At 31.9% G+C, this 27,497-nt stretch overlaps 1 protein-coding gene across 1 annotated transcript in view; it reads right to left on the bottom strand.

Moving 5' to 3' along the window:
- Positions 1-27,497, bottom strand: part of Dip-B (Dipeptidase B) — a 62,474-nt gene that overhangs the window by 11,613 nt on the left and 23,364 nt on the right. The window contains exons 10-13 of the mRNA XM_035372911.2: positions 25,199-25,274; positions 21,920-22,038; positions 15,691-15,774; positions 1,243-1,350 (exon numbers count right to left, since the gene is read on the bottom strand). Of these exons, the coding sequence (XP_035228802.1) occupies positions 1,243-1,350; positions 15,691-15,774; positions 21,920-22,038; positions 25,199-25,274 (387 nt within the window). The remainder of the gene's footprint in view (positions 1-1,242; positions 1,351-15,690; positions 15,775-21,919; positions 22,039-25,198; positions 25,275-27,497) is intronic.

Raw genomic sequence — 27,497 nt, forward strand, 5'->3', positions numbered from 1 at the left:
CCATACTAAAATTAATATTAATATATTAAACCTTAGAAATTAAAAATTAAGACAATTTGTTACAATTTTATTTTAAATAGAAAATGATGGATAGATAGATAATAATTCTTTTCTAATTGTGAAAATGATTTTAAACATGGAGTTTTTATTAGAGTTGAGCTGAATTTTGCATTTTCTTGAACTTGATTCCATATCAAGGTTTTCAAATCCTTCATACAAGAACAATAGAGGGGGGAAACTTGCATTTAATTTTTAAATGTTTCTGATTCAAGCAAAACCCGAAATCTGCATTTAATGCCAAACAAATTTAAGACTAGAGTTTTCTAACATACACCTATATTTATTACGAATATATAAACAAAATTCTAAAAATAAAATATATAATTAAAACTTTTGAATCTTGAGGTTCATTTTCGGAATGTAATTTGACAAAGAATATTTGAATAACAGTCCAAATTTTTGCATTCTTCTAGAAACTTCTAAAATCAAAGCAACTGTAAGGAAAGTAGGGACATTTAAAGAGTTAGAAAAGATAAACATTTTTAAGAATTCAGAAAAAGTACTAAGCACTTTCAAGGACAATCTTTATATACATGTATAATAATAAAGTAAAGGAAAGAGAAATATTCAGATTTTTTACTTAAAAAATTACCATTCCAACTTACTCTGTATCTACTTAATTTCATCTTATATGGAATATGGTGTCTTACATACTTAATTTTTGAGATTGCTGTTGAAGGTGATGTTTAATGAGTATAGTTAAGTATAGTTTAGAAAGTTTCCTTAAATTTCATGTCATTTGCTTGCTAAACCCTTATATAAAATGTAAACAAAATTTACCTTTCAAAGGTTTTCAGTTAAAATATTTTAAACATTTTAAAACTGGGATTTAAAAGATTAAATGATGAAAAATATGTGAAGATTTAATTTTTAATCAATTTGTTCTAGATTTGCAAGATTCAAACATTCTATTTCTAGTTTTTATAGCCATATTTATATTAAGAAATACAGTTTTCAATTTTAGAAACATTAATATATTTGTAGTTGATTAAAAATTTTAGTTTTAAAATAAAAAAATTTTATGACTGTATTAAAATAAAGGAAAATGCTTTTATTTTTAGAATATTTTCCACATTAAATAAACTATTCTAACTGTTACAGGTATTCAAAATTAAAATCTGGTGAACAAAGACTATTCAAAGCCCAAATTTTATGTTTAAATACTATAGCACAAAACAGTACCTCTCGTCGAAGAGGTGAAACTTCGAACATGTCTCCAACTTCTTCTCCAGCCTTCTGGATACTAGGGCCAACATCAGCGTCTTTTGCAGGTCCATTAGGCATGATAATCTAAAATTTTACAAAATTTTATTAAAGAATTTTGCATTACATAAAATGTTTTTTAAAAATATAAAAGAAACATTTAAAAAATTGAAATCTGGCTTCATATTCAAATTTCAGTTTTAAGCTAAACCAGTTATGGTAGACAACTAGTTCAAGAATTAATCCTAAAAAATTCAAGATACAAAGCATAAAAATCTTATATTTAAAATGAACTCCTCAAAACAGCAATACTGCAAGAGAGAAAAGATTAGGTTAGATTAACTAATTAAGGCACAGCAACTCAAGCGCTGTATGTCTATAGGGGAAAATGCCTTCATGGAGGATTTTCTTAAGGGAAACTAAGCTTTACTTACAGATAAATTTGGGATGTAAAAAATTTTAATTCAACCTAAATTAATAATACATGCTGAATTTTATAATTATTTAAAGAGGAAAAGACAATTATTCAAGATATAGCTGAGCCCCTTGACTTTTTCACAGCATCATTTGCGCATGAGGCTTGTAATAAATGTTTCCTATAAAAAAACCAGCATAATTTTTATTTTCCAAGACTCAAAGTCATGTAGTGAAAATAATAACATATGACTGTAGATGCTAACAATGCTAATTAAAATACAAGTATGTAAATAGGATAGCAAAATAGCAATTTGCATAGAATGACTTCCCTCATGACATCAGTCACTTTATTCTGATTATTACTATACTGAAGTATTTCATAATTAAATATTTCAAGAAGTATATTCATTAAAAAACAAAACGGCGTTTTGACTTCAAATCGCATTATGAAAAAATTTTTACAAAATTTAATAAATACTGCTTTAGATAAAATATTTTATTCCTATTTTACTTTCTATTAAAATACAATGCTAAGATTATTTTCAAAACTTCAGATGTAAAACTTTCTAAAACATAGCAGATATGGTATTTTGTTTTGGGCCATATTTACATTATAAATGAATCGTGTTTATAACAACTTTTACTACTTGCACATATCAAATCGTTATTATTCATGAATTAAGTAAAATTAATACACTTATATATCTCACATTAACAGTTTATTATTATTTATTTCAACTTTGCAAAATTTAACATTAGACTGTTGATGGTTTTGTCGAAAAGTTACAGGTTATACTGCATTTCAAGGGAACTGCACAGTTTCCTTTATACTGCGTAGAATTTTCTTAAATAACCAATGTCAACTGAAGGATGAATTTTTCTAATTTTAAATTTCAAATTGGCATGCTCCTCTTTATAATTTTACAACACATTCATTTTCATAATTTGCGTTTATTTTTGACCAAGAGATAACATGATCAATTCAATTCATGATCAATTCATCATATTATTCATAATGTTATCAATTAAAAGTAAAAAGTCAAGAGAATATCAAATGATTCAAGGCAAGTACAGTAGTGTCTTGCTTATCCAACATAAAGGAGCAAGTAGATGTCAGATAAAGAAAAATAATGGATCATAGCTAAGAAAGAAAATTTATAATAGTTTGATATTTAACAGGCTTAAGAAAAAGCCTGTTAAATATCAAACTATTATAAATTTTATATATTACGAGCTTAACAATCATGTTTTACAACAAAACAGGAAAAATCAATTGAAAAAAATTAACGTATAGCCACAGAACAGTCTGAAATTAAATACAATACATATAGTAGTACATCAAAAGTTCTGGATCTGTATGTACATGTCAGTTGTAGATTTACCATTTAGAAGATGGCAATGATCACTGCAAACAAGGCAGGAAATGATTCCAAATGCAATGACAGTAAATCGTTGGGAAGAGATTTGTATGCATGTACGTATATGCATGCTGTCTACTGTAGTGAACAAACTGTAGTAATTATTTAAAACGAAATTTAAATAAAATTAATTTTTTATTATTACTAAGGTTATTTTAAGTAGAAAAAATACAAACATTTTCGTTTAACTTCTCTAGATTATTTGTATGCAACAAAGGGTTAAAGAACTAGTCTGAAAATTTCACCATTCATCCATGCACTTTCCTTATTACTGTACTTTACAGGAACAGCACTTTTTGAAACTCTTTTAAAGGCTCCAGGATTTTGGGACTTTGTAATTATAAGGTTCATTTTGAGATTTACTGCAGCACTATTGTGTGCTAAAATTATCAGCCTTTCTTTATTATGCTTATAGACAGAAGTTGTCACTTCAGTTCTGGCTGTAAGACTCTTACTAAGTAACATTTTGTAATTAAAGTCTGACTTATCACCGTTAAGTATCTGACAATCTGTTAGGCTTTCAATTTAAATTTAGAAATAAAGCCTATTTCTTCAAAATTTGATGGTAGTTTTTCACCACAAACACTTAACTGAAGGATACCATAGTGTTTCTTTCATCAGTTGAACCAATCAGCACTTACTGTGGAATCTAGGTCCCTATCCTTCAAATCATTGCAAAAAATACAACAACTTTTACAGTAAAATTGACCCTGAAATATGCATACCTTTGTCCCTGAACTGTGTAAAACAAACATACAGAGCTCCATTCAGTTTTTCACTTTTTTATAGTCACATATTCTCACATATTTTCTTTTTTAATGCACATTCCATACCTCTTGATGAACACTATACTCCCATTTCTATTTGTTTCCTTTTCTATCTCCTACTATTATCTGTTTAACACCAAAATCATCAGCTACATTCTACACTGTCTCTACCTTGTCTCGTCTTTTGACTGCCTCAGGTTTTTGTTCAAATCATACAATAACTTTCTTTCTTTTCGTCTCCATTCTTTTTGTGCTTGTGTAAATTTCAACTTTTAAACAGTCACAGTGTAGATGGGCAAGCCCTGTGGTACAGTCGGAAGCAACATAACAAAGACTGCATTCACAACTTGCAGTTCTTGCTGCTGACTGATGCACTTTTTTTTGTGCATGTGTGCAATGGTTTGCCAGACTACTGTATATTAAAAATCTTTAGCTAATGAAAAAAAAAAAAAGTTTTCAGTTGAAAAAAACTGCATAATAAATTGTTACACAAAATTATATAAAGTGATCAAAATGAATTCATATAGATTCAGTTTTTAATTTTATAAGCTTGGGGCAAAAAGTAATAATGAAATGCTTCAAAGAGATGAAGCTCTGCCGGAAAAATAGGATTACGGAGGCAAGTCTATTTAACATTGAGTAAATGGGTATCTCACTAAATTGGCTCGATATTATCAAACTGGTGATGGTTTTGTCGACTAATTTTTGTCACCAAATTTGGCGAGAAATTGCTCAAAGTCATCCAACTTAGTGACCATTTTGCGACATTTTGGTCCAGTCCCTACATAACTATAATTGGTACTGTAATTGATATCTATATGTAACTAAACATATCTCACCGTCATATGCCTTCCAATAATATCAGAAATGTAGAGTACCAGAGATTTCCGATGAGGTGAGGAATTATATAAGACTGGGAGAGCATTAGTTTCTCATTTCAGAATCAAACAGTATGATTTGGATATCTCCGTGTGAGCTTTGGATTGTATTTAATGTTCATAGTAATTTGAAGGATAACTATTAATTGTACTCTGCAATACTGTGAAGAGCTGTATGATTATTTTTGTGGAAAGTTCTAGAACTGTGAAATGTTTCTTTTGATAAAATAAATTTTATCACACTATCATCAGTTCTGTGTCCATTCAATCTATTATGAACCCATAAACATGTAACACTATTTGGTGTCAGGAGCGGGGTTGAATGCCAGTGACAATAGCAATAGAGAAGCAATTAAAACAATTGTTGAAAACCTTCTGCATTTAAAGAAGTGATGAAAGAAGGCCAAGTATTCGTTACAGAAAAGATTAAAGCTGTTCAAGTAAAGATGGCAGCTGGCCAAGAACCCATTAAAGAAGAGATTAAAGCTCTTTAAGAAAATATGGAAGCAGTTCAATCTGTTAAAGAAAAGACGAGACCTTTTCAAGAAAAGATTGAAGCAGGTCAAGAAGAAATGAAAAGAGAGATCACTGCCATTATAGAAAACAAGTTCAAGGCGTGGAAGGCAGTACAGATATGGTTGAAAACATAAATGGAGTAACTGAAGGAAGAGTTCTGCTGCTGAACAGCAAATCAATGAAAGAGTTCCTTCTATCTAACAATTAGTTTCTGCTGCAGTTGCCAAAGAAGTTGACAGCTTCAAGAAATTCCTAATTACAGCCCGAAACAATTCTGATGCTTTTAAATTCTTAGCCATGTCTTCTCATCCCTCTCTACCCACATATGATGAAAAGACTTCCTGGCAAGTGTAAAGACTCAGATCTCGATAGTGGTGGATGTAAATGAATGTTGCAGCATGTACTCCAGTGACCTGCATTAAATGACCCAACAGTCCACCAGTCTCTGTGCCTTTAGAAAAGCCTAACATCGTAGTTACTGCAGAATGCACAACTAAGGAAGGATAAAGAGAGGAGTGTTGCCAAACATGTTAATCAAGAATTTCAAGATGTTTTATCTTTTATCCCACTCATCTTTTGACATACAACAAACCAGTTCGGTTCAGATTAGAACTGGTATGGATCATCCACCAATCAAGCAAAATCCAAGATGTCAACAGGACTAACAGGAAGAGGTAGGAAAACTTACAAATGACATGGAAGAAAGTGACGCTATCAAGCCTTCAAGTCCTTGGGCCTCTCCCATCATCATGGACAGAAAGAATGATGGTTTAACTAGATTTTATGCTGAATATCACCAGCTGAACAATATCATGAAGAAAGATAGCTTACCCTCTTCCCTGAACTGATGACATTCTGAACAGCCTTTCTGGAAGCAAGTGATTTTCAGCATTCAAGTTAAAGAGTGCATCTTGGCAGGTAGAGATACACACTGATGAGGGGAAAAAGAAGAGAGCATTTAGTACCAGACAAAAACATTGGCAGTTCAAGTTGATGTTATTTGGATTATATAATGCAGTGCCAACATTTGAACATCTCAGGGAGACCATGTTGTGAGGCCTTTCCTAAGAAGCCTGTCTGTCTGATATATACTTGAATTACATCATTATTAAAAGGAAGATAAGCATCAGGAGGAAGAAGAGAAAATATTAGAAAGGTACTTCAGAAATTGAAGGAATCCAAGTCCAGCAAAATGTAAAAATTGTTCAGATAGAAAGTGATTTACCTCAGACACATCATTTCTTCTGAAGGTGTGCATATGGATTCAGAAAAAATGTCAGCAGTGAAAGACTGGAGACACCCTGAAAATGTCCATCAGCTGAGAAGTTTCCAGCCACTTTGACCCTACTATATGAGATTTATGAAGGTCTTTTCTTCTATTGCAAGACTTCATCATAAGTCAACAAAGACCAAGCAAACATTCTAGTGGACAAAAGAGTGCGAGGATGAATTTAAGAAACTGAAGGAAGCTTTAATGTCTACGACAATCCTGATGTATCCTTAGACAAACCATTTATTTTTAACATGGATGCGAGTAACGAGAGTGTTGGTGCTGTTTTGTCTCAAGAAATAAATGGCCAAGAATGTGTCGTAGCATACTGGAGCAAGTGCATATCTAAAGCAGAGAGTAATTAATATGCATATGCTTTAAATTTGATTATTCTTTATCTAATGAAAAATAATGCAAATACTAGTTATGAAACATATTCATAGTATTAAAATTTATGAAATTTGTGTATTTAACATAAATTTCAGTATCAAAACTGAACAATTTAGGAACAATGATATTAGTGTAGCAACAGACCAAGTATCACGGCTACTAATCTTGAAATATGAAACACCAGGAGGCTTAACCACCAAAAAGTAGAAGTTTCTAGTATGTGCTGCATGGCAGCTTCATTTGAAAAAAATTAAAATTTGCTTTATAATGCATGAACTCAGTTTATACACCTATTTATACTATGACTGTGACATAAAATATATTAATTACATATTATAACTTATGTTCTTTGGCTAACTTCATTTTGCAATTTTTTTACACTTTTATGCTGAGAAAATTCCAAGTAGAGGAGGAAAGCTTATCAAAGTACTAATAACCATGGTAAAAATATGATTAATAATTAATGAATATATTGTCATATGGATAAACTTAGTAATGTATCATATTATTTGTAAGATAATTTCTCCCTCTTTATTGTATCCCTTCATTGTGTAATTGGAAGCATATTCGACTAGCAATCAGGTCTGGAGTTAATATCCCGATGAGGCCACTGCATATTTTTTATGTTGCCTACTAAAAAACTCTCTCTAAAAAATCACTTCTACTTCCCTAAAAAATAAAAAAAATCACTCTACAGTGGCGCAAACTAAAATGTGGTGGACAATTATCCATCATCACCAGGATTAAGCAACTAGGTCAAAAGTCCTCTAGTGCCTTCATGGTGTAATTAGAAGCATGTCTGGAGTTCGATTCCGGGTGAAGACACTGCATATTTTTCATGTTTCCTTTTGCAAAATGGACCTAATGATTTAACATATTGAATTAAATACAAAATATATTTACTATTTGGTTGAATCTCCATATAAAAATCTATAAATGTTCACACAGATTATGACAATTCAGATGAAATAAAATTTAATAGGGAAAATTATGCTGAAGATTACCAGGGATGAGGAAGTGAAATTTTTTACCATTTAAGCTTCATTAGTTTAAAAATGCAAATTTTATTTGCAGATTTTTATTGCTGAAATTTTTAATTTTACTGCTGAAAAACACTTTCATTAGTACATGCTAAAAATTAAAACCAAGAGATTTGATGAGACCTGGAGATGCGTCATAAAACTGAGAGAGGTGGCAGCTATGAAATATGCATACAAACTGAATAGAATGAAAATCTTTTGGCTTGTTTAAATATAGCAAATGTAAAGAATGAATCCCATTAATACAGCAACAAAATCAGCATTAACCATAAGCAATTTCTGATTACCATACATTTCCATTTTTAAAGATAAAATTCTAGGAGGAATTTTCTCCGAATTCTAGGAGGAAGTCTCCGAGAATAACCAAAAACAGTACCTGCAAATGTTGATTTTTAAAAATGTACGATTTTCATGGAACAGAAGCTAAAAAACTATTTAAAAGGAACAAGATGAATGTTTGGAATTAAAAAATTAGGTATTCTACAATACAATAATAAATCTGGGAAATGATTACTTAGAATATTTGATGTAAATACTGAGCCATTTAAGAAATTGAATTTCTTCCTTGAAATAGATGAAACTTCAGTATTTATCATGCACAAAAATTGTATTATACTCTGAACATACCAAAGGTGCAGAAACTGATGGTGATCCCAATTTTAACTGTTTTGTAGTCCAAAGAAATATGCAACTACGTGTGGAAATGAACAAACTAAGTCAAGATCATTTCATAGAAAATTGTTTTACGTACTCCACATCTTAAGTGTGATTCTGAGTGTTGAAAGTTACATATTTCTTCTTTGCCATAAAGGATAGAAATCATTTTTGCTGTGGAGTCAACAAAAGGACTAGCTACAGCAAAATGCAACTTCTATCATTTCAAATACATAGCATTCTATTCACATCTCCTGTGACGTCGTGGATGCTTCAGTATCAACACTGGTAGTGGTGATCCATCACTTTTATTCACACAACATAACACAGATACAACATTTAATTAATACATTTAAAAAACTACAGTAGATATCCGAGCTGGTGACACGATCAGAGACGTTAACGAAGATGGCACTCGTTATCACTCGACGAACAAAGTCTCCACACCTCAGCTCGCTGGCGGAGCTTCCCAGCACTCTCTCACAGACGTCTCATCTCTTTACGCATGCGTAATTCTCAGTTAAGTCGTTGCCATTCACAGTTCTTTAAAATATGAATTAAAAATGAATTATAGTCCTCGTAGTGTGATCTCTAGTCGAGAGCATCATAGATCTTTCTAGTAGAGAGTTCAGGAGCGTTCTTTACAGACTAACTCCTTCAGCCTCCAGATTTTGTTTTCCTCGGACACAGAGGAAACAAAACATTATTTGTGAGTTCCTACAGGATAAAATACAAGTTCAGGCAGGCGTTCGCTACAACCAAACACCTTCCGCCTCCAGTTTTTGTTTCTCCGGACACAGGAAAAGTAATCCTTCACAGTTCACAGTTTCTGGTTTCAATAGAGATTGTTCAACATTTTACCAGTTAATTTTAAACCACGTTGTTAGGCTCTCCACTTTCATAACCAGGCCATCATAAAAAGAACACATTTAAAAAAATACATATACAATATATGAAAAACCAACACAGAAATTTTGTCTTTATGAATAAAGCTAACAATTTACTATATAGTATGAATTTAAAAAAAATACAATATACATAATCAAATAACAAGACAATTTAAAAGAAATGATAACTAGTCTATTTAACTGGCATGTACAGAGTTTCTACTTAAGCAGTCTACATTTAAGTTATCACTTCCCTTTTTATGGTGTATCATAAAATTATAAGATTGCAAGGCTAAGGCCCAGCGTAATAATCGACCATTTCTACCTGCATTATTTTTTAGCCATACTAGGGGATTATGGTCCGTTTGAATGGAAAATTTAGTCTGCCCATCTATATACCCTTTCAATTTTTTTATTCCATACAGAATTGCGGCACCCTCTTTTTCAGTGGTGGAATATTTCCGCTCATTATCTACATTTTTTACTGAGATACAATATGGGATGTTCTTTCCCTTTATCATCCTTCTGGGCTAAAACAACACCATATCCTTGATCTGATGCGTCTGTCTGTAGTATGAATGGTTTAGAAAAATCGGGTGCATGTAGCACAGGCCTACTAGATAGCTTTTCTTTTAACGATTTGAATGACTCATTACATTCATTATTCCAAACAATTTTATCCCTTTTGTTATTCCCTTTTAACAAATCTGTCAAAGGTGCAGCTATAGCAGAAAACATAGGTATATATTGTCTGTAGTATCCAGCTAACCCTAAGAAAGCTCTAATCTCAGTTTTAGTTGTGGGAACAGGAAAGTTTTGAACCGCCTCGATTTTTAGTTCTGCTGGAGAACGTTTTCCTCGACCTACTATGTGACCGAGATATTGCACTTCTTCTTGTGCAAACTTGCACTTAGAGGGTTTAATAGTTAAATTGGCTTTTCTTATTCTTTCTAAAATTTCATGTAAATGTTGTAAATGTTCCTCCCACGTTTCAGAAAAAATAGCAATATCATCTAAATAAGGGGTAGCATATTTCTCACATCCACACAATATTTCGCTCATCATTTTACTAAAATAAGGAGCATTTTTAAGCCCAAATGGCATGCGCAAAGGCCTATGTACGCCAAAATTTGTAGCAAATGCAGCAATTTTCTGCATTTTAGGGGTCAGCGGAATTTGCCAATAACCTTTAGTTAAGTCTATCAAGGTGATAAATTTGGCTTGCTGCAACAGTTTCAACACGTTGCTCTATATTGGGGATCGGATAGAACTCAGTACGCGTTATTTCGTTTAGCTTTCTGTAATCAATACACGGCCTAGGATTCCTACCTGGTGCTTCAATAAGGATCATGGGTGAAGTATACTCAGAGGGTCCTGGTTCAATAATCTTGTATTTTAACATTTTTTCAATCTCGACTTTAAGAATTTCGTTCTGTTGATTTGTCATTCTATAAGGCTTATGCTGTACGCGTTTGTCACTGATTAGTTCGATATCATGTTCGACTAAATTTGTTTTCCCTGGAATATTCGAAAATATAGCAGAAAACTTTACCAACAACTTTCCCAACTGCAGGATTTGTTCATCACTAAGTCTTTCTTTAAGATTATCTTTTGCTATTATTTCATTAAAATCAAACACATTGGGGTCGGTTAACATATAAGGAAAATCCTCCTCTAATTCCGAGGGTTCAACTATCTCCTCGTTGTCAAAGAGCACCATATTCAAAAGTTCAAGTCTCTTATGATAAGGTTTTAACATATTGATGTGATACACTTTATTCCCTTCAAAACTAACTACATAGTTTGTTTCCGATAATCTTTTCTCTATTTTTCCCGGCCCTTTCCATTGAGGAGCGAGTTCATGGGGTTGGTTCACTGCTAATACTAATACAGAATCTCCTTGCTGGAATTCCCTTTTCACGGCATTTTTGTCATACCATTTCTTCCTTTTGTCTCTCACCTCTTCCATTTTCTCTGTAGCTAATTCTCTACTTTTCTTTAACCTATTGATTAATTCGAAAACATATTCTATTACGGTACCTTCTTTTCCCTGGGGATCTAACCATTTCTCATACAATAATGCGACAGGTGTCCTGAGGTTGGTCCCGTACACTAATTCAGCTGGACTAAATCCTGTACTATCATGCGTTACTGTTCGCAGAGCAAAGAGAGCGGCAGGTACTTGTATTTCCCAATTTGGGGCAGCTTCAATACACAGTACCTTTAAGACCCTTTTTATTGACATATGGAACCGTTCCACAGGATTGCTCTGGGGGTGGTAAACCGAACTTCTGGAAATTTTAATACCAAAACTCTTCAAAACTTCAATGGTTAAGCGACTCATAAAAGATTTCCCTTGATCAGTTTGAACCTCCCTTGGAAAGCCCATCTGACTAAATACCTGCAAGAGTGCACTTACAACAGATTTAGACGTTATATCCAGTACCGGGACGGCGTCAGGATATTTAGATGCTAAGCACATAACTGTAATAAGATATTTATTACCTTCAGTAGATGTAGGCATAGGCCCGCAAGCATCTACATTAACCTTACTAAAGACTTCCGATATCACAGGTACTATTACCAACAGTGCTTTCTTTTTGTCACTTGCTTTTCCTACATGTTGACAGGAGTCGCATGTTTTAACGAATTCCTCAATGTCTTTATAACAATTTGGCCAGGAAAAATGTCTTAATAACCGGTCTTTTGTTTTCAGAACTCCTAAGTGACCTGAAGTTCCTTCATGACAAATTGCTTTAATTTGCTCTCTGAGGTTTTCTGGGACAACAATTAAATATTCTTCTCCTCCTAACTTATTTACCTTCTTTTTACTAAAACCACATAACTTGTTTTACTTCCGTTTTTTACTAGTTCTAATAAAGGCGCAAGATTTTACTTTTTTGTTGTTCATCAATAAAAGTACTTGAGTCTATTTGAATCGCAGGACTTGTGGGGACACAAAGCTCGACTGGAGGCAATATCTCTCCATTTTCAGACCTCTCATGAGCATCGTCCTCCTCTTCCAATTCTAACTCATTCTGCTCAGAATTTTGATTCGTCTCACATAAATTTTCCGTTTCCTTAAATTGTCGTGCTTGAGATCGAGTAACGACCGCATTAACATTACCGACATACGACGAATAATTTTTCTCAGTTCCTCTGAGAAGAGCCGCTGTCTGGTTGCCTAATATATATCGCCCTTGATCTAAGTGGTCTCCTATAACAGCTGCTTTGGTGGTTACTGTACCCAAATCGCATTCAATATCTACTTCAGCAACAGGTAAACAAGTCATATGATCATTCAACAAATGTCGAACCCACACATGTTCCCCCTTCATTCTATCTCTGTCTACATATTTCTGACAAATAATATCTACCGTTGCTCCCGTATCTCTTAGAATAGGTACTTCAAAACCATTTACTCTTCCATTTAATGTATAGGGATCTAACAGATTCTTCTCTGATCTCCCACTTATCCGATACAAATCTGCCTTTTGAGTTTTTAATTTAGGGCACTGAGGACGTAAATAGTCAAAAGATCCACATTCATAGCACTGGAGTCTTTTTCTCCTATCAGAATTCAAGTCCGACTTTTTCCCAACATTGCGTGCGTCATCATCTTTTTTTAATTGTGTGCCTTGAGGGTTTTTTCTATTTTTGAAAACGTTACCAGTGAACTGAAAAACACCCATTTGTCTACCTGATATTTTCGTTTTCAGTTCACCCAATTTCATTTTCCCAACCATCGTCTTTTTCACATCTTCAAATTCCTCTGTTCCACCAACTGTTTTGGTGAAGTGATTGTGGCCTATTCATCTATAAAATGTTCCTTAAACTCATTAGGTGTGCGCCTTTTAATCTGATCTACCAACATTAAATCCTTGAGTTGCTCAAATGTTTCGATTTTTAATCCCTTGAGCCACCCATCTAAAATTGTTTTAATTTCGTGATAAAAATCGTACCACGTAGAATCCGGATTTTTCTGAGTCTTAACAAGAAGTTGCCGAAACTTCTCAGCACTTAACTTAAATCTTTTAAGTAGTAATTCTTTAATATGTTGGTTATCTCTAGCCTGTTCTTCAGGCTCCCTAGCAATTATATTATTTACCTCAAACGGAAGGACACCAATGAGATATGACACCCATTGATCCATGGGCAATTTTAAAACTTTAGCTTGCCTCTCAAAAAGTTCTAAGAATAAACTGATATCATCAATCTTTAAATTAAACTTGGGCATAAGTTTCTGAAAATTCTGATCAAATACGGTTTCAACTCCAGGTTTAGCAAATTCAGTGTTCTGTTTTGCTCATTCTAGTTCTAACTGTTGCTTTTCAATTTCTTTATTTTGTTGTAGTATCTGAAATTCCCTCTCCCTAGCTTCCTGTTCTAACTGTAGTTCTTTCGCTCTTGTTTGCTTCTCTAAGTTTTCCTTTTCTATCCTATCAGTCTATTTTTATTTCTTTCGTCTGTGACGTCGTGGATGCTTCAGTATCAACACTGGTAGTGGTGATCCATCATTTTTATTCACACAACATAACACAGATACAACATTTAATTAATACATTTAAAAAACTATAGTAGATATCCGAGCTGGTGACACGATCAGAGACGTTAACGAAGATGGCACTCGTCATCACTCGACGAACAAAGTCTCCACACCTCAGCTCGCTGGCGGAGCTTCCCAGCACTCTCTCACAGGTGTCTCAACAGAAGTCTCATCTCTTTACGCATGCGTAATTCTCAGTTAAGTCGTTGCCATTCACAGTTCTTTAAAATATGAATTAAAAATGAATTATAGTCCTCGTAGTGTGATCTCTAGTCGAGAGCATCATAGATCTTTCTAGTAGAGAGTTCAGGAGTTTCTTTACACTCCTAAACAATGATATTTTAAAAGCAAATCAGATCAACATAGAAATCCTCATGGGTTACTTGAAGAAATATTATACTCTGATGGAATATGAGCGACTTAAATTTGATAAAATAAGAAAGTCCATTGCTCTAATAGTTATGTCTGGGTATAAAAGCTATACTCAAAAATAACTACTACTATATGTATATAATTTCTGTATGTATTAGTCAGGTAATAAGGATTTTGGAAATATGTGTCAAATAGTCAGCATTTTAATTATCCACAATAATTCTTTAAAAATAAACAACTTTCATTCATAGCATGAATTTTTATTTGCAAGATATTACTCAGGAACTAGAGGAGTTCAATCTGCATGGCACCTTCACATTTCAAGATATGGACACTATTCCACAGCGCCTGCAGTTTTATGTTTCAGGAATCTTAACAATTTTAAAAGTTTGGAATGAGATGGAGATCCAATTCATTTTCTTTTGCAGGTGCCTAAAGTAAAAATCTTTAATTTTCCATAAAAAAAAAAAAAAAAAAAAAAAAAAAAAAAAAAATCTGAAATGTTTCAGATTTTAAATTATGTCCAAAGGGGTGTTTTTTAACATTTTGTGTGTTACCTTTCTTTATTAAATATCATGTTCCTTGCACTTAAATCATAAGATCCAGTGCAACAGCAATATCGCAAAATAGTTTTAAAACGAGCATATCTTTAGAATTTCCGATACAGAGACTCACGCGCTGGAGATAAAAATGTTTTTTCTGCACAACATTGCCATTGCTCGCTTTGAAATCCTTGAGCTGGTTAATCAAAAATTCGTCAAAGTTTTAAAAAATAGGAAATCGATCATAAAATCATAAAACAAATTTCAAATTTGGTCTTCCACATGCTCATATTCGTTGGAGGATTACGTTATTCAAAATTCGATGACTCTATGTACCGTTATTTTATGACAATGTGAGAAATATACATACATTTACGCAGATTTTCATTATTTAATTTCTTCAAATATAATGCAGGACTCTAACATTTTATGGCAACAGTTTGAAAAGTGAACCGACATTTATCCGTCCGACGCAAAATGCCAAAACGAAAGTAATAGTCCTTCGGGACTCAAGTCCCTTTGGACTAATTAAATTGCAAAAGGTATTAATTATTTATGAGATAATAACTGCTTATTTCCTGAAAAAAAAAATGCTAAACAGAAAGTGCAGTTCAATACCACACTTCCAAATCTTATAAAAATGCAATAATAGTAGAATAACTAACTTACTTTGAGAATAAAATGAGAAAATAATTCCTTTGTTCTGAAATAATATTAAAAAATAACTTACTGAATATCCATCACCAACAGTCAGGCAAGCATGACCAGTTAAAGTGGCTATGGTAAATAAGTATGGATTTTTTTCCTGTACAACCTGAAAATACAATTTTAAACTATCAATGGATATATTCACTGCATATTAACAACAAAAACGTTTGTTGAAAAATCATACTAAGTGCATGAAGTTTTCAATAATTAAAACTGAATTATTACGAGAAAGAGTTAGTATATTCTGTACAAAAGAAAGTGTGAAGTAATACCATCTAGAACAGCATAGTTCCTGTTGCAGTGCAGCCAGATTTAAAGCATATTTTGCTTTAATTTTGCCTGAGCTTGTTTTTTTTTTTTTTTTTTTTTTTTTTTTTTCAAAGACATAATAGACATAATAATCTGTCATTCTGAAACTATTATCACACTGATGATCTCTATCAAAGTGAAACCACCTTACCTGCCAAATTTCTCATGATCTGACTGCAGTATTTTCTCTTTTTAAGATCAGTCTACGGGTCACTTTCTTTAAGACATTCAAGCCATTTGAAATAACATGATGCCCAATGATGACCAATACCAAAAGAGGCAATCTATCGAAAGTTCTAGGAATCCCAGGGGCTTTGAAACAAGTCAGAGTCTGTTCACATGGATGACTACAGCTTCTTAAACAAATTTAACCATATTCTGATATATGACTTGATAAAAACAGCTACTTCCTGTCCTTGGAAGATAGATGACTTGGTGAGAATAACATTTCAAAGGTGATTCAGTAAATATTTTTTTATATTTCAAAAAGAACTGCCTTTCCAGTATTTTCCACGAACTTTTCAACATAAGAGTATGTGGATAGATATAAACTAAATATTTTATAAAAGAAAATTAATATTGTTTCTAGATTTTATCCAAATAAATTTCATACTAATTTAATTTCAGTTTGTCAACTTTACTGTCCCTCCCCAAAAAAAGCAATATCAATCTAAGTAATGGTGAAAAATTGCATTTATTTTTCAAATTTGCAACAGAAGAAATTATTTGACTTACTGGATATCAGGGTAGCACAAGTAGTCATTTTAATGCCACTTGTTTTTCCTTCAGTTGGTTTTATAAATGGCACTCATTTTCAGATTCCAGCAGAAAAAAGTTAATTTTCAGAAAGATCACAGTTATGCACTAGATACCTTAACAGAATTTTTATCTTTTTCTAACTGTAACCCCCCCCCAAAAAAAAAAAACTTAGTTGTTTGAGCAATGTTAATCATTTAGGAATTTTATAACATGTTTAACTGTTAATGAAACTATCTTTGCTTGGTTCCCATCATTGGCGGCTCGTCGCTAAAATTAATGAGGGTGCTGTTCCAAAAAAATTTAACCTATTTAACCTTTGTCTTAAAATTGTGTAAAAGGAAACAAACATGCATAAAAAGAAAATTTATTTTGAAACTTCATAAAATCTTACAAGAAAAAAATTAAACATTTCTTAATGACTTTAACCAAAATTGTTACAGTTTAATTTTTATCTATTCATTTAAAAATGAAATCCATTCTTCTTGTTTTAATTTGCAAGAAAAAATCAATAATTTTCTCCTTGATCTCTGGATAACAACTTTTGGAAATTTTTTGCTATTGAAAATAATGCAAGCGCATTTAGTGTTTCCAAATTCCTAGTGCTTCTTAGAAAAGTTTTCATTCTTTTCAATGTTGAAAAGCAGCGTTTTGCCTCTGATGTAGTCATGGGAACTCTCAAGAGAATTTTTATCAGTTTCGTAATTTCACTAAGAACACCACCTGGCTTATTTTCGAAGATAAATTCCAGTAGCTCAATTAATTTGCAGTATTCACGGATATCAGACCTACAATAGAATACTTTTAGTTCAGTTTTAAGTCTTTCTTTGTCAATCGTTCGATATGCTTCAGTGGTCAGTACTATTTCTTCTGAAGAATGTTCATTCCTAAAAGTAGCAAAGCATTTCTTGTTAAATAATTTAGCAGCTTCTAAGTGTTTAATGGAAGAATATGTGCATTATATCAATACATAGTATAAAATCACATATTTCCTTAGCTTCTGCCATCAGTGTCTTTGAAAAATAGTCTCAGTACTTTGAGTTTCTTAATTCTAAAACAGCAGCTTTGAAATTTGTTGTATATTCATTAACTTTAAACAGACTAATTTCTCTGGATTGCATTTAGTTGCATATTATTTCAACATGAGGCATAATCTGATAAAAAAGCGCTAACCAAAACTTGAAATTATCATCATTTAGATATTTTAAAATTCTTGTTGCTTTTGCAATAGTTTGATCTACATTTGATGTTGATTGAATTTCAGTAAGGCAATTTTTTAAAGATTGCAAATTTTCATGAACTCTATTTATGGTTCGTATGATGAAGTTCCACCTTGTGGAGGAATATGACAGGCGCGGAGTAAAAAGAAATCACGTTTCCAACAACATGCCAGAATTTTGGCACTGCAAGAGAGACAGTGCTCTTCTCTCTACCCGGTTCGCATATTGCTTTCTGTATACACATGCGCAGAATAGCAAAACACCACGCCACTAGAACTGTCAAGTGCGCAGTTCCAAACAAAAACTTTTGCACAGAGTGGGGAATGGCTACTGACATTAAGCTTAAGGATTATGTATTGTAAAAGTATAAAGAAAGAATTAAAGACTAAAAAGAACACTATATTAAATATCAAAAACAATAATAAGTGGAAATGGGGTGCTGCAGTTCCACAGTGCTTATTACGAGCCGCCACTGATTCCTGTTCAAAATTATGGACTTAATGTAAAAATTTTAGCTGCTTAAAAATTTGTGCTTTTTATAATCATTCTTTTTCTAGACCGAATACAATGGTTAATCACAGATTTCCAAATTATCACTTTTATACTGCCATTTCAGCAAGTAAACTGCAAAAATGTAGAAGAGAAACATAGATGAAAAGAAATAGCTTCCTTAAAAACACAAGGAATTTTATTGTATTATGACATTCACTGATATATGTTACACACATTAGTTCTTGTCTGTAATTTGCATCTAATTGGTGAGTGAGGCTTATTTGTGTCTTATTCGACATAAAACATTTACAGGAGCTTAGTTCTTTTAATGCGTTTGATAGCATATACTAACTCGTATATGAACTGCACCTGTTGTGACATAAATAGCTAACAAAGTTATGGATGTCTACCATTCCACTGCAGTCATTTGCTTGCAAAATATTTTTTTATTAAGACGTGCAGTGGTCTCAAACTGTCCATAAGCAGCATACACAATATAAAAATAGCTGACATGCAAGAAATGTTTTAACAAATTTTTAATAATTAACAAAACTTAAAAATTTTTAACAACAAAATAAAAAATATTTTAAAGAAAATTTTAATTTCACTTATTAAGTATTTTTCAAAACACAAATAATAATATTGAAAAGAAAAAAAATTACAACTTACATTTATTTTCTATCCAAAATCTGAATAAGTTTGATAATTGCTTATTGGTATTAATAGCTAAATAGTCAATTTTCAATCAAATCAATTTAGTCAATTTTTAAATAATTCAAATATATTAATAGCTAAATAGTCAATTTTCAGATTAAAATTGATTTAAAGTAGTTCTAACATGTTTATTCATTAGTAAATAACTCACTTTAATTTAAACTTAAAGAAGTTACAAAAACTTTAACTTTTCAGAGAAAAGTTTCCAAGTAGGGCAAAACATGAGAATAAATAATGATAACTTAAGTCTATTTATCTTATTTATTAAATTTGTCTTCGATGTATAAATAAAAATACATATATTTGTAGGTAAATAATTATAAACTTCAATTTCTTATGACAGCATGACACTTGATGGCATTTTGGTTTTGATAAAGTTTGTAGCCCTGAAGAGTAATTATTAGAAATTATCTTCATCATGGACTGAATGTGCTCAGTTGATCAATTGGACTTTTTCTTATTAATTTTCAATTGTGAAAAAAAGCTGTTCACATGTTGTTTTTGAATAAACAGATTATACTTAGTGCAAAAATTCTTAACTGATATATTTTTTGAAAAGCATGAATAAAAGTTGATTTTAAATTTTTAAATTAGATTTATATAATACTGTAAATTATAAACACTGTAAATTAGTTAGCTCTATTTATAGATTTTATGATGCATTATTCAAGTTACTTTTTAATGGTTTGAGACCACTGAAGTAGTGAACCATTACAGGGCAGTGATCAAATAACAAACTAACTTATCACACTTTTTAAAAAGGTGTTTGCAAGCTTTTATTTTAAATATTCTAAAACTTTCATTTATTAATTAAAAAAAATAAGAAGGCCATCTTCATCACATAGAATTAAGACTTTTTTTAGTGATTTTTTTAAACTTATTTGATTAAAATCGCTAAACTATGTTTGATATAGTACTGAATAATACCATTTTTATTTTTAATTCTTTCCATTCTAAATATGTTAAAAACATTCATAATCTCAGTTAAATGGTTTAAATTATCTTTCTTTTCTTTAGTTCAATTAGAATGTACCAGCAAACCTCCCACTAGCAAACTCATAAGTGAGATTTCTGTCTGCTGTCACGAAATGTACTAATCTCATACTTCTGAGATCCTGGGATTCAGAATTAAACTATTTTCAGGTAAAGAGCATTCTAAGACTGAGTTATGATTCATATAGTAAACAAAGAAAGACTATTATGCTTTAGAAGTGCTTTTCCATTTACAGGCTCAGTACTTTCCAAATACACATTGTAGCCCAGTTTCCATGACTTGCATATTCATATAACTTATTCAACAATTACTTAAAAAATGTGTTTTGAACTACAAGATGCATCTAAAAAATATGGTGAATGCTTCCATATGTTAAAAACCGCACTGGTTAGGACAAGATGCCTGTGCATACACATTGTGCCAGCAAGTGACCCCTATTGTGCAAATCAATGAAGTGAAGCAGTCGTGCATACTGCGACTAAGCTAATAGAGTCAGTGTGAGAACTTGTGTCATTGCAAAATGCAGCATGTTGTTTTAACATGAAGTTTTACTTCAAATTAGGAAAAACTGCAATGGAAACTCATGAAATGTTAATGCAAGTGTATGGTGTTGAAGCATTGAGTAAAAAGGGTACGTTTAATTGGTTTAAATGCTTAAAATGCTTTCAGAACAACCATCAACAAGCCCAATCCCAGATAACATCGAAGAAGTGCGGATGATCAATGGCTGTCTTTGAGAATGATGGCAGAAAAGTTTAAGATAAGCAGTGTGTACATACTATTGTTTATGAACATTTGAAAAAGCAGAAGATTTGTGCCCATTTGTACCGCACACCCTGACACACGAGCAGAAACAAACTCGGATGGAGCTGTAATTCTCTGCAGCACCCTTCTTATTCTCCAGATTTGGTGCTGTGACTTCTTTTTGTTCCTCTGCCTTCATGTAGCCCTGAAAGACTTAGTTGCACATATGTCCAACAACACATGACCACAATGCTTCCAGATATTGCACAGGAAGCATTTGCTGACAGTTTACAACAGCTTTACAACTGATGTCAGAAGTGTGCTAATGGTGATTACTTTGAAGGCCAGTAAAGGTATTTTGTTTGTGTCCTTTATTTTCTGAGACCATACACCGAACTTTTCAGACACACCTTGTATATTATTTTTCAATATTATTTAAACCAAATAAATTTTTATGCAAGAATTATTAACAAAAAGCTCAGTTTTACTTCATTTAAAGAACAAATGATCTGGATAACTGAAGTATTTATTTAATGATTAAAATATGGTAGTTTAGAACCCTGAAAAGCTTTTACAGAATGTGAAATTAGATCTCTTCTCTCCCTCCCTCTAAAAAAAAAAAAAAAAAAAAAAAAAAAAAGCCAAATAAGAAGGAGACAGGAAAAAAATTCTAAACATTCTACATTTATTTGGCTTTAATGCTACCTTGCCCCCCCCCAAAAAAAAAGCAGGGAGAGATAGGATTTAAAGGATGCCAAGAAGAAATTCTTAAAGTAGACTAATTTCTCAAAAAAGAAGATAAAGCTTTTGTTCCTTTTAAGATACACTAAAACACTCTTTTAATTCAAATTAACACCAAATAAAAGAACTTTCAGATAATAATTTATATGTTTTGTTAGAAGTAACCAGATTTTTAGGAAGACAAATTTTTATGCTACATTTCAAAATAATACAACACTGTTTTTACATTTTAAGAAGGCATTGAAATCAGTTTTTACTTTTAGTCAATAAAAAGTACACACCTTTTCTTTCATGTGGCACAGGACATCAGCCATAACCATTCTCCCCTCGGCATCTGTATTCCCAACTCGAACTCGTACTCCAGATCGTGCAGTTATCAGTTCATCAGACACATAACATTCTGCATAATAAGATTTAATCAATGGCATTTTAGTAATAACAGTTATCAAATTTTATTTAATCACTAATTTTACTTTTTTTATTGTCTGGATGTTTTACAAATTATTAATGGCTACATTTCTATTTAGTGTTTTAGTTTCCTATTTCCTATTAGTAGTGCATCTGCAGTAATACATTCTAAGATTAACAACAGTTCTTCCATAATACATTATTTGTTGGAACCATCAAACCAACTGGTTATATTATTGAAAATATCATTCAGTCTGCTTAGGTGGAGGTTTGCTCAAAACATAGACAGACTCTTAACTCCATAGGAGAGAACTCCTATGGAGAAATGGCTTCTCATAATGGCCTTTTGGTGGTGCACACTAATTTTTTGAACTATACTTTCAATGTTTGTTTACTTGTCCCTGATGAAGTAGAAAAAAATTGTTTCTGACTTTATTACATGTAAGATAGAGCAGACCTACAGAGTTGAGATTTCCTCACTGAAACTTAAGAAAAGCAAACTGGACTGAATATCAACAATTGACAGATTTTTATGATGAACTTCTTTACATCTGATATTACTAAAAGGATCATTGGGAATTTTACTGAAATCATAGTGTATGCACAAATGTGCATTCCTAGAGGACAAGTGAAAACTTTCCCATTTTGGATTGATGAAGTGCATTGCTTTAAAGAAAAACAAGATGGAACTTAATGCAGAGTAAAATCTATTAGACAAATATCTGACAGCACTGAGCTCTGTAAAAGACAAGCCACCCATAATCTGTTAACTGGGTATGACGAAATTTTTTGTCATGCTGGGAAGACTATTTCAATGGGTATGACGAAATTTTTCGTCATGCTGGGAAGACTATTTCAATGAGTATGACGAAATTTTTTGTAATGCTGGGAAGACTATTTCAATGGGCATGACGAAATTTTTCTTACATTTTTTTGCAATCTGTCACTTGACCATTATTCAAGAAAAATCGATCAATGGAAACACTTGTCCGCTCATAAATTGTGATAACATTCCTAATTTGCACAATTTAATTTCATTTTAGTCTGCATTTCAGTATTTTGCATATTAGTAATAACTTGTTGATTTGAGTAATTGTTAGTTTTTTATAAATATGGCTAAAAATTATTGTGAAGCAGAAAATATTTTCGAATTGTCTGAAAGTGATGATGAAATATTGCTCGGGATGCGATCGCCTTTCCCGTTTTTATCTCAATTTAGACTTACATTTGAAGGACCTGAAGAAAAGGATTGCCTTTATTTCGAGAAATTTATCAATGAGAATTTTGTAGAACTTATTGTGAAACAATCAAACGAATACGACGGACAGCTTTTTGAAAAAAAATACTTCCATAAAACCGCGTTCAAGATGACTCTCGTCAGTTGACACAGATGACCGAGATGAGAGTATTTATTTTTTTAATAATTTTGCAAGGAATAATAGGAAAACCTTCTTATCAGCTTTATTTCACAAAGCGAGAAAGTCTGGAGACTCCATTTTTTTATAAAATTATGTCAGAAAAAAAATTCCAACTGTTAGTAAAATTTTTAGATTTTAGTGATAACAATGCTTTCGATCTAAAAGTGTGCAACAAAAAAACCTACAAAATCGATTCCATTTTGAACTATTCGAGAAACAAATTCAAGGTGTTATACGTACCAGATAAGGAAATATCTGTAGATGAGTCTCTTTTGCTATGGAAAGGAAGACTGTCTTGGAAACAGTACATTCTATTGAAAAGAAGTCGATTTGGTGTTAAATTGTATAAGATATGTGAAAGTAAATCCGGATACATAAGTGATTTCCTTATATATACAGGTAAACAAGGCAGTATGGTTCGAACTATCCAGAAGAACAGGGACCAAATCGTATTGTTCTTGAATTGTGCCACGATTTGTTGGATAAGGGAAATATGCTATATCTCGATAATTGGTATACTAGTACTGATCTAGCTGAGAAGATGTGCAGAAGAAAAACCGATGTTGTAGGAACAATGCAAAAAAATTGAAAGGGAATAAATACCATCTGATATCAAAAATTGTGTTTTGAAAAAAGATGAACATATTGCTAGGTACAGAGACAAAATAATGATTATGAAGTGTAAAAACAAAAAGGATGTAATTATATTGAGTACTATCCACAACAATAAATTTGTAGAAATAGAAAAACGAAGGAAAACGATATCAAAACCGGAAGTTATCGCTGACTACAACAAAAATATGGGAAGAGTTGATCTTGCTGACGAACAAATGAAAACTTATGAAATCGCTAGAAAACCTAGTAAAAAAAGTATTACTATAAGATATAAAATAAACTGCTTCACGAATGACAGACTGCTCTTGACTCTCTTTTGGAAAATATACAACACATTACAATAGATCCCCAGGAATTGTAGCATCATTGGAAATGACCTAGAAGATGGCTTTATGGAGGCTGATTTTGACTTCCTCAACCACATAATTTTGTTACTCTAAACAGACTTATTAAATCAAGTATCAGTCTATATCAGCAAAACCTCTTTGAAGAACTGTCTGGTAAGAAGTCCACATGTTCCTTATTGAAAACATCCCTTCCACAGCTTTCTAGAGCTGTGGGTGTAACAAATTTTTGTTTCAGAATTGCCCATGGCCATTTGCAAAAACATTTCCCTCATAGATGCTCCCTGGGATTGGTAAACTCACCAATGTGTCTGTTAGGTAGCCAAGTGATATGACTAACGACCATCTCTATAACATGACTGACCTTATGACACTGTAGGCAATAATTCTACAGAAGAAGTTAACATTTTATTTCTCACAAGACTTTATTGGGCTGCCTGAATGACACAAATAGCTGAAAAGCTGAGGTCTGGCATAGCTTAAAAAAATTTTATGTACAAATTTGATGAATTTTTTAAGTGTTATGAATACTTGACAAAACATTCTCATAACAGGACTACAGTCATGCATATGGAATTTTAAGTGTAAAACTTAAAAACCAAATTTTATGAAGTAGTTTAAACTGTTCAACCTTTTGATTTTATCGCAGAATAATGAAAAGTTAACATCAATAATGAAGCATCATTTATAAAACAATTGTTTAATATTATATGCTTGTGACAGAAAATACATGGTTTTTTAACTTACATTAAAATAACTATATTTCATCACTTACCAGAACCCACACTATTTCGAACCATAGACATAGCACCAAGAACTTTTATGTTTTTTGGCTTCAGTGCTGCTAATGTCTAAAAAGTGTAAAATTTTAATAACTTCAGCTTAATCTTGATATCAAATATTCATCAATTAAATATTTTACTAGCTTTATAGGAATAAAACAATACTATAAACCGGAATGAATTATAATCCTTTTTAAGAAAGTATTTACTTAATAACATTAAAATATTAAAATTGAATAACAGTTTTACATTAAATAACAATTACTGCTATCAGAATTCAAAAAAATAATAGCATACCTTTTTGATGACATGAGACAAATAAAATATAAATTAAATTAAAGAATTTACGTAATTGCATGTAAAAAATATAGCACTAAAATAAAGAATTTTTAAAAATAAAAATTATCCACATTTTCAGAGACTTTATTTGAAAAACAAACTTTATATTAGAAAACATGATAAACAATATAATTTTTTAAAATCATAAGAAAGTTAAGAATAATTTTGAGAAGAAATAATGAATTTTCCATGAAACTTAATTTTTCCCTCTTTATAACATTTTCCCACTTATGTATTTAACCGACTTCAATCTTGTGCTTCATAAAAAGCTTTCAAAAGCACTGGTCTAGCGCAAAATGCAAATTAGCAATTTTCAAAAGCATAGTTGAATTTCAGTGACTGTAAATTGATGATGCTGATCAGTGGCGCCTCGTAATAAGCACTGTGGAACTGCAGCACCATCTATTTCCACTTATTATCATTTTTAATATTTAAAATAGTGTGCCCTTTAGTCTTTAATTCTTTCTTTATCCTTTTACAATACATAATCCTTAAGCTTAATGTCAGTAGCCCTCCCCCAGTTTGTGAAAAAGGTGCAAAAGTCTTTGTTTGGAACTGCGCGCTTCATAGTTCCAGCGACATGGTATTTGGCTGTTCTGCGCATGCGCACACAGAAAGCAGCACACCGAGCCAGGAAGAGAGAAAGCACTGTCGTTCTTGCAGTACGGAAATTCTGGCGTGTTGTTGGGAGCGTGATTTCTTTTTACTCCACGCCTGTCATATTCCTCCACAAGGTGGAACTTCATCATACGAACCATAAATAGAGTTCATGAAAATTTGCAATCTTTAAAAAATTGCCTTACTGAAATTCAATCAACATCAAATGTAGATCAAACTATTGCAAAAGCAACAAGAATTTTAAAATATCTAAATGATGATAATTTCAAGTTTTGGTTAGCGCTTTTTTATCAGATTATGCCTCATGTTGAAATAATATGCAACTAAATGCAATCCAGAGAAATTAGTCTGTTTAAAGTTAATGAATATACAACAAATTTCAAAGCTGCTGTTTTAGAATTAAGAAACTCAAAGTACTGAGACTATTTTTCAAAGACACTGATGGCAGAAGCTAAGGAAATATGTGATTTTATACTATGTATTGATATAATGCACATATTCTTCCATTAAACACTTAGCAGCTGCTAAATTGTTTAACAAGAAATGCTTTGCTAGTTTTAGGAATGAACATTCTTCAGAAGAAATAGTACTGACCACTGAAGCATATCCAATGATTGACAAAGAAAAGCTTGAAACTGAACTAAAAGTATTCTATTGTATGTCTGATATCCATGAATATTACAAATTAATTGAGCTACTGACATTTATCTTTGAAAATAATCTAGATGATGTTCTTAGTGAAATTACGAAACTGATAAAAATTCTCTTGAGAGTTCCCATGACTACATCAGAGGCAGAATGCTGCTTTTTAACATTGAAAAGAATGAAAACTTTTCTAAGAAGCAATAGGAATTCGGAAAGACTAAATGCGCTTGCATTGCTTTCAATAAAGAAAAATTTCCTCAGTTGTCATTCAGAGATCAAGGAGAAAATTATTGATCTTTTCGTGCAAATTAAAACAAGAAAAATTGATTTCCTTTTTAAATAAATATAGATTGAACTGTAACAGTTTGGGTTAAAGTAATTAAGAAATGTTTAATTTTTTCTCGTAAGCTTTCATGATGTTTAAAAATAAATTTTCTTTTTATACATGTTTGTTTCCTTTTACACAATTTTAAAACAAAGATTAAATTCTTTTGGAACAGCACCCCCACTAATTTTAGCTACGAGCTGCCACTGATGCTGATGGCAGTATGCAAATATCATACATTACAGCCAATCATGATCGACTATATGAACTATGCTAATTAAGTAATCATTGAAAATGCCAGTATTATGGAGGGTGTTGATATGTATTTATAATTTTCCTAGAACATTTTTTGATGATATTCATGT

Source organism: Stegodyphus dumicola, chromosome 6 (assembly GCF_044657685.1).
Source record: "Stegodyphus dumicola isolate Sdum_Otavi_A_Nest chromosome 6, ASM4465768v1".
NCBI lineage: Eukaryota > Metazoa > Arthropoda > Arachnida > Araneae > Eresidae > Stegodyphus > Stegodyphus dumicola.